The following is a 9,261-nucleotide window of genomic DNA, read 5'->3' as shown; positions in this document are numbered from 1 at the left end:
TTTAGCATGGCCAATTCACCTAACGTGCCCATCTTTGGACTGTGGGAGGAAACCAGAGCACTCAGAGGAAACCTGGGCAGCACAGGGAGAATGTACAAACTCCATTCTGATAGTCGCCCAAGGGTGGTATTGAACCCAGGTCCCTGGTGCTGTGAAGCAGCAACACTAACCACTGAACTACCATGCCACCCACTGGCACAATGGCAATAACCTAGCCAGACTCTTCATCTAGAGCATTTAGGTGTGTTTGAACAGTAATATGGAGGAAAAGGTACATGAATTGAATGAAATTTTAAGCAACATGTTACTCCAATGTTGTCTTTTGACAAAGCATTTGAATTGGTTCACAAAAAGAGCAAAATAGACTTGATGGCTGACAGATTGCCTGAGAAACATGCGATGTTCTTTGACAACCTCTTTATTTTGAGTAACTTACTAACCACTTCTAAAGAGGAACGCCTCTGGACTTTGCACAAGCCAGTTGAGAGAATTTGTCTTTTATAAAGATTTTTTTTTCACAATTGAATACTTGTGTGTTTTAAAATGTCTTGAAGTTTATGAATGAATGTTCAGAGGCACAAATCAAAAGTGGAGCGTGTTTTACCTTTAAGGATGTAACTACTTGCACGTTTCCTGTTACCATTCTGAATGCTCGGCAGTTTTGAGGAATCTCGTTTGGTTGTTGCAATTTTATTGTATTTTTAGGTGTTAACAACATGTTGTAAAATTACTGGATTCATATGTTAACTTCTTTTTGACTCACCTTTATAGTCATGAAGTCTATGAAAGGAATGTAGTTCCAGTATTCTTGGGAGTTTAAGGATTAATGTCAGTTTGAAACCCCAAAATCAGATCAGGGGGTGTCATAGACTAAGCTATCATATTTGGAATTACGCTTTTCAAAGCATTTCAGAAATTCCATCTGCTGATTTTAAATTTTGTCAAGCATAACCAGCAAAATTGCAGGAGATGCCATTGGATGGGGCCAGATGAACAGAGGCTCTTCTAGATTCTATATAATATGTTTAAATCTCGTTCATTTCAGTTTCACACTGTTTACTCTCAAACGGACCGCACATAAGAGCATTGTGGAACATTATGTTCATGAGAATTGAAGCCTGCTACATACATTGTGAATGGAGTATTATTCATTTTATGCATGCATTCCAGTTACTTCGAGCAAATAGAATAGTTAATTGTTCATTTACAGCATTGAATGGTGTTTTAAAGTCTATCGTAGCTAGCAATAGTCCTAATGCAAAGTGAAGGAACCACTATCAAGTATAGATTTTACTTAGAGGAAGGAGTAGTTTTTATCCAAACATGTGAAACTGACAGAAAGTAAGAAAAAAACAGCTGATCCTTTGAGCTTGCCCCACACATCAGAATAGGTAGAACAGGCCACTAATATATGCAAATTATTTTTCTCCAACCCCTTCAGCTGTTAAAGCTAGTGGACCAAATGTTATCCATAAAGACACTTGCCTTCTACTCTGCCACAAAGAAAGACTGATCCAACTCCTTTTTGAAGGCAATAAGAACTTTGCAACAAATATTGGGAATATTCTTTCCATCCTTCCCTAAGATTGAACACATTAGTGTTCTAAATTAAAGAACAACTAGATTCAGCCAGTTACGGTTCAGGGCTACATTTCTGTCATGGACTTTGTAGACACTTATTGTTTAAGAAAGCATTTTTACAAGCACATACTATTTTTCAAAAGTTGATGTTTCTTTTAGTTTGTATACAGAATGCAGTGTAAAAACAGTGCATTGTATTTTTTGTAGTTTGTTTGAAATCCAACCTCTTCAGGTAAAGCTGCTACTCTGTCCTTTTAAACAACTTTTAAGTCTTGTTTTATTGCAGTTAATTTTTATCTCGGTACAGTCACTATGAATCTACCTGTTTTGTAAAATCATCCTGAAATGTGAATGAGTTAGTTACAAAATTAAATAAGTATTTCTTTTTAATAATGAACACAAGCAATAAAGAATGTTAACTGATCCTGGAAAAAATATTTTTTTTAAATATTTATTATAAATTTTGTAATAAATGTGTTGTTAATTAGTATTATTTGGCTACCTGTGCTTTTCTACCATGTTTTTATCCTGTAAGGGATGATTTTTATATTAGAATAAATTGATCTTCTGGAATCTCTTTTGCTTGTTGCAATTTTATTGTATTTTTAGTTTCTTTTTCTCTACAGTCTGTTCGTTTAATATATTCTTGTCCAGATTAAATATAATAAAGGTGTCCAAACTTTAACTCATTAACAGAAAGGCTTTGCATTTCAATAGCATTTTTCATGACTTCAGGAAGTTCCAAAGCACTGTACAGCTACTTCAGAACTGCAGTCATTGTTATAGGAAATGTGGAAGCCAATTTGCGCACACCATACTCCCAAGCCAGGACACGAGGGATAATTGCCCTTCTTCTCTTCAAGATTGACATAGGACCTTTTACATCCCTTTGAGATGACAGACCATAAGAAGTAGAAGCAGAGGTAAACCATTTGACCTACAGATAATCCTCAACTTTATTTTCTTACCTTTTCCCCATACCCTGCGTTCTCTTACTGAGTAAAAATCTGTCTGTCTCGGACTTGAATATACAAATGACCCAGCTTCAACATCGCTTTGCAGTAAAGAATTCCACATCTTCACTACCCTTTGAGAGAAGAAATTCCACTAATCTCAGACCTAACTAGGCAACCACTTATTCTGAGATGCCCTTTTGTCTGAGACTCTTCCACAAGGGATAACAATGTCTCAGCACACACCCTGTCAAGCCTGGTGAGAATCTTATGTTTCAATAAGGTTACCTCTGATTCTTCTAAACACCAACAAGCAAAGGCCTAACCTACTCAACCTCTCAGAAGAAAATGCATCCAGACCCATGATCAGTGTAGTGAACCTTCTCCATACTGCCTCCAGTGCAAGTATATCTTTCCTTGAATAAGAGGACAAAAACTGTTCACACTATCCTAAATATTATCTGAATAATGACTTACATAGTTTTCACAATATTTACTTATTTTTATACTCCAGTCACTCTGAAATAAAGATCGACATTCATTTCCATTGAGCTTTGGTAAGTTTTCCTACACCATTCTTCAAGGCTCACTTCGTTTACATACGCAGCATGCCTCTACAGAGTTACTTTCACTACCTTGCACACAGAAGCAGCAAAAAAAAACTTGATGGTGCTGTGATCTTCAAACACATCATTTAAATTCCGTTGTGAACTATCTCAAACACTGCCAACCTGTTCTGAAGTAACCATTTGGTTCAATGCAGTGTCCATGGTCTGGAGGAACAAGCAGCAGAGAAACAAGAAGGTTTATGATCTTCTGTGCTCCACAAAGTGCCATTTTCTTTCCTCTACTATGTCACATTCATATTAATTCTGCCATTGCACCCACAACACAAAAACGCTCAGAATCCACCACTTCCACTGTTACACCCAGCGTCTTCCCTCAATGGGTCTCACCCACCCCATCTCCCCAAACACCAAACCCTTCCTGCCCTCTGTTCAATTAGGACATCACTATTTTTCATGGCAATAAGGAGCCAACACTCACCTCCCCAACCCCAATTGTCTATTATCATAGAATCCCTGCAGTGTGGAAACAGGCTAGTCAGCCCACCGAGTCCACATGGACCCTCTGAACAGTAACACACCCAGACGCACCCCCTACCCTATTGCTGTAACCCTGCATATCACATGACTAATCCACCTAAACTACACATCCCTGGACACTGGGCAATTTAGTATGGCCAATCCACCTAACCTGCACATCTTTGGACGTGGGCAATCTGATGAAACCTGAAAGATTCTGAGGGGGCTTGATAGAGTAAAAGTTGAAGCAGATGTTTCGACTAAGTGGGAGAATCTTGAATTAGGGAACATAGTTACAGAATAAGGGACATTCATTTAAAACTGAGTTGTGAAGGAATTTATTCTCCAAGAGGGTAGTAAATGTCTGGAATTCTCTGTCCAGAGAGATTTGGAGGCTTGATCACTGGAAGTGTTTAAAGAGAAGGTAGGTAGATTTTTGAAAAAACCAGGGAACTGAAGGCTTTGAGGAGCCACCATGAAAGAGGTCTGGGCCAGATCAGCCTATTGATTGGCATGGTGAAGTTGAGGGGCTGAATGGTGTACACCTGCTCCTGTTTCTTATGTTCTTTATACGAGCAGTGCCTCTCCTTGGACGCAAAGCAGCCTGACAGCAATACTGCAATGCAAGGTGTCAGTGAGACCCCATGTGCAATAATGAAACACTGAACTGTATCATAACTGAGTCCCAAATGTGCTCTGATGTTGTGGGAAGGCTGGTGCTTTGCCAATGCCAACTTCAGTGGATGGAGGATGCAGGCAGTTGCTGCCCGTGGAGCATGCCCTGAGGTTTTGGGAAGATGGATACCCCTAGGAGCAAGCTCTGAGCAAGCTGGAACTATCAGATACCCAATTAGATTTTAATTTCAGAAATTATCACCATCTAATTTCTCCCAGCTACCTGGGAAAACAGCAAATTGCATATAAATGAGGTGAGATTTTGATAATAATCAGATGTTAATACAAGCAAATAAGCCGTTTGCCACTCATTAGTGAGATTCTTATAGAGTCATAGAGATGTATAGCACGGAAGCAGACCCTCGTCCATGCTGACCAGGTATCCTAAATAAATCCAGTCCCATTTTCCAGCATTTGACCCGTATCTCTCTAAACCCTTCCAATTCATGTACGCATCCAGATGACTTTGAAATGTTGTAATTGTACCAGCCTCCACCACTTCCTCTGGCAGCTCATTCCATACATGCACCACACTCTGCATGAAAAAGTTGCCCCTTAGGTCCCTCTTAAATCTTTCCCCTCTCACCTTAAACAATGCCCACTAGTTTTGGACATACTGTCATTAAAACCTTGTGTGGAAGATCAAGCATTTTGCTCAATACATGAACCTCATTTTTCTATTCTTACCATATTTCACCAACTGACTCACTTGTGCCCATATTATTTAAGAACTGGGAAGAATCTATCCATTTCGTCCAATTTTCTAGGACTTGTTGTACGTTTTTGAAATGTTACTTTTCAATTATTTATCTAGTTTTTCTTAGAAGCTATTATGGATTCCGCTGTTATCACTGTGTCCAGTAGAATATCCATGTCCTACCACACTTCAGCATAAAACATATCTCACAGCGTTTTCCTTCATTCTTGTGCCAGAGGCCAGAGATTAGCACTACTTATTGGGAAAAAGTTTCTCCATTTTGTTTAGAGCTCTCACAATTGTGAACACCTCGATCACCTTTGCTCTTATTTTTCCTGCTCTTGTGAAGAAAGCCCCAGTTGACCAAAACTTCGGTATTCTAACTTCAAAATTAAAGTTATAATGATAACCCCACATTGTCTGTGATTTCTATCTTGAATCTGAACATTTACAAAATAGCAGTGGCTGTGAGTAAGATGCTGATTTTGATAATATTCATTATGAGTCTCAGTGTATCTTTACATTTCCAATCAGCATTGTTATAGAAAGCTTTTTAGTCTATATGAGATCTTGCATTATCTGATGTCAATTAAGTTAAGTGGGGATATAATGATGAATTTTAGAACTGAAAGTCATTTTCCACAATTCATTGAATCCTCACAGTATGGAAGCAGCCCATTCAGTTCACATTGGCCCACTGAAGATCATCCCACCCAGACCCACCCCCCCACACTATCCCTGTAACCATCATTTCCAATGGGTAACCCACATATCCCTGGACACTACAGGCAACTTAGCATGGCTAATCCATCTAACCTACACATTTTCAGACTGTGGGAGGAATCTGGAGCACCCAGGGGAAATCCACACAAATTTTGGTAGAATGTGCAAACTCATGCAGATGATTGCCTGAGGGTGGAATTGAACTGGAGCCCCGGTGCTGTGAGGCAGCAGTGCTAACCAGTGAGCCACCATGCCACCCCTATTCTATTGCAGAAAATGAGGGCACAGAGAGAACTGAACTATTCAGGTTTTTTTTTAATTTTAAACCCATTGTGACATTTAACATTCCAGGTATGAGATATATGTGTTTAACCCAAAAAATACCCAGTCCAATCAGTTTCTCATCAACCTATTCAGAGATATTGATACAGATGGGATTTGAACTTAGACCTCATGGGTTAGAGGTAGGGACACTACTACTGTACCATCGATTCATAGAATCCCAAAAGTATGTGAGAGCAGGCCATTCTGCGCTGACCCTCTGAACAGCATCCCACCCCGCTACCCTATCCCTGAAACTCCACAAGAGGCCCTTTGAAGGGTTGCTTTTGTTACTCAATTGTAGATATTTTTAATCCATTTGTTCAGCTGTGGTATATCTCTGGAGCAGGTAGGGACTTTAGTGTGGACCACTTGGAGCAGCTCAGAGGTATGGATACTATCACTGCACCACAAGAGACCGAACCAATTGGTTTAACCTTTTATTTTTTTCTTAGTTTGGCCATAAATTGGGGACAAAATGAAAAATCATTTGGACAATTGCGGATTAATTAAGAAGTCAGCCTGGATTTGTCAACTAACTTGATTGAGTTTATTTGATGAGGTAGTGGAGAGGCTCTCGGAGGGTTTATGGATGGAGAATGTAAATGCTGCTGTCAGTATGGATCTAGGCCTCATGGATGGCTGAGCACAGGGCCTAGGCTTGGGGGCTGGAAATGGAGGAGATAAAGGAGGCTCAGGCTTCAAGTGCAACAGGGGGAGAAGAAGGAGACTGAAGAGGAAAGGCAGAAACTGAGCCTACATTCCTGGAATACTCAACTACCTGGGAGCTAGGAAAACATGAAATCACTGAGGCAATGAATGCTTCGAAAATGAATGTAGAATTTTGAGCTTATCTCTAGCATGCATATGATTGTGAGCTACTATTTGCGGAGAAAAGGGATGCTATTGCAAAAACATCTGCAGTTCCTACTATCTCTGATTCAATTGTTAAAACCTGCCTTTGGGATCTGAGACATAGTAAACAGAGTAGCAACTACCTAAAAAAAGATCCTGAGATAGCACAGTGTGGAGCTGGAGGAACACAGCAGGCCGGGCAGCATCGGAGGAGCAGGAAAATTGGCGTTTCGGGTCAGGACCCTTTTTCCGAAGAAGGGACCCAATCTGAAATGTCAACTTTCCTGCTGCTCTGATGCTTCCTGGCCTGCTGCGTTCCTCCAACTCCACATTGTTATCTCTGATTCCAGCATCTGCAGTTCTTCCTATCTCTTAAAAAAAATCCAGCTTTGTGTACACACAGTAGGAATTCATTGGTTGTGATCTCACCAGTCTGTGGCAGTGTATTTAGGATGACGGTTTTTATCTACATAGAAGTGTCACTAACTTATGCCAATTGTCCTCTGCCAATTTAAATACCATGAGGTCTAGGAATTTATTGCTTTCCTCGTGTGTTACAACTTTATAATGTAATGGTGTGTTGATAATTTAGACTATTGATGGGTTTTTCTAATTCTGATTCTGTGTGGGTCTATTATGTCAACTGAAATACTGAAGGTTTTCAGATTACAACACTCAATAAATGAGTTAGTAAGAATGAAAACTGGGCCTGAAAATGAGATTGTAGTCCCCAAAAACTATAAATTACCCCTCAATAACTTGGGCCTTCTTGCATCGAACTGGGTCTTTTGAAGATTTGCCAATATACCGACCAGTTACTGTAGAGTGATTCATATTGAAGGAGCTGCTCATTGAGATTGACAAAACTAGAGAAACATTATATTGACCGATTCTACAAGCAATCACATCAGATTCAATTTATTTGTCCGTTTCAGTACCTTAAAGTACAGTTTGTGCTTGAACACTTTGAATGCAGAATCCGATTTATTTTAAAGAGACATGGGATCAAGACAGACTAAATTCTCAGATAAATAACTTCAATATAAATATGACTTGACACAGTGATCGTACACAACAGCAAAATAAGCTTTTTGCATCACAAAGCAGTCAGTGCATCACACAGCCTTTGCTCTGGTAACTGAACAAGCAGAGACTGGTAGATAATATGACTTTCAACAAATGGAAGATGTAGCAATGCCCAGAAGAAAACTTTTCCTCAATAACCACAAACAAGCTTAACACAACAACACAGACACAGGGCATAGACGCTCATAAATTAAAATAGGCTACTTCACATTTTCATCAGTGGACTATACAGTAACAAAATGGCATACACACTACACATTTCAGTGCATAATGTTCTCTGTCGATACTAACCAATGAAACGGCATTTTACTAAATACAATACTGAAATACCATTGGCCCTTTTTGCAAGCATGACTTTGACACTACACATTAAAGATGAGGAATACTTCAGTTTGAAAATTAGTGGAGGAAACTGTTCAAAAATTTTAATTCAAATACCATCTTTAACAGAAAGGTTTCTCAATGATCTCATGCCACTTGGTCAAACATAATTTCCATAAACCTTGGTCCAAAGCAAATTGGGATGAACTCTGTTGTACCTCTGGGATGTAGAAGTCTTCGAAAAGTAGCATTGCACTGAATATTAAACAATCAATCTCATGCTGTGTAGTTGAAGACTATTAATAAAATATTTCTCATTTATAGTCTTACAAATTCTAACTTGGCTTGAACCGTTTATTAATTGAAAATTAACCTCATGCATCTTGTTCCTCCACTAATAAAAATGTACACTAAATAAACAAACGTAACTCTACCATTTACACATGTCCTAGCAGTACTCCGAGCATCCTTATAAGATTTGGTAATTACAGTATTATGTAGCTTTTTAATTGTTTCAAAACGTTGCATCCATTGTTAAACAGGTTTAGCTAAGTTCACTAGCTTTATTATTTTTAGCTCAATGCATACATGTTGAATTACAAAGGTTGCAACACCAAAACTTCACAGATAATAATATTCTCCTCACTGGGAAGGAAACATTTGTGAATAAGAATGTGTGAACGTCTTGATGCATGGCTTCACTCTTAACTGCTAGCTTCTTCATCTGGCTTATTCATTTTCTTTAACGAGTTAAGTAACTTCTGGGGAGTGAGAATGTGTGTTGATCCTGCAGTTTTGAGACATAATACAGTTTAGATTGGTGGAAAATGCAAATTTTATCATAAACCAAATTAAGGTAACTTTTTAGAATAATGTTTTAAAAATGCAGTACCTCTTTCCCTGGAGTATTGAAATTCAATTATCCATTTTACTTATGGGAATTAACTTTGTGCTTGCAAAGGCT

The 9,261-nt window shown here is 38.8% G+C and overlaps 1 protein-coding gene across 2 annotated transcripts in view; it reads right to left on the bottom strand.

The window, feature by feature from the left end:
- Positions 1 to 7,792: 7,792 nt before the first annotated feature.
- The window catches only part of LOC109933836 (syntaxin-binding protein 1), a 52,854-nt gene continuing 51,385 nt past the window's right edge, over positions 7,793 to 9,261 (bottom strand). The window contains exon 18 of one of the 2 annotated variants that reach the window (XM_048613523.1): positions 7,793 to 9,084. In XM_048613523.1, the coding sequence (XP_048469480.1) occupies positions 9,002 to 9,084 (83 nt within the window). In that variant the 3' untranslated portion in view covers positions 7,793 to 9,001. The remainder of the gene's footprint in view (positions 9,085 to 9,261) is intronic. The other variant, XM_048613524.1, reaches the window with a different exon arrangement.

The sequence above is a fragment of the Rhincodon typus genome, chromosome 28 (genome assembly GCF_021869965.1).
Source record: "Rhincodon typus isolate 14 chromosome 28, sRhiTyp1.1, whole genome shotgun sequence".
Lineage (NCBI taxonomy): Eukaryota > Metazoa > Chordata > Chondrichthyes > Orectolobiformes > Rhincodontidae > Rhincodon > Rhincodon typus.
Note: the sequence above shows the minus strand (reverse complement) of the source record. Positions and strands in the feature narration are given on the sequence as shown.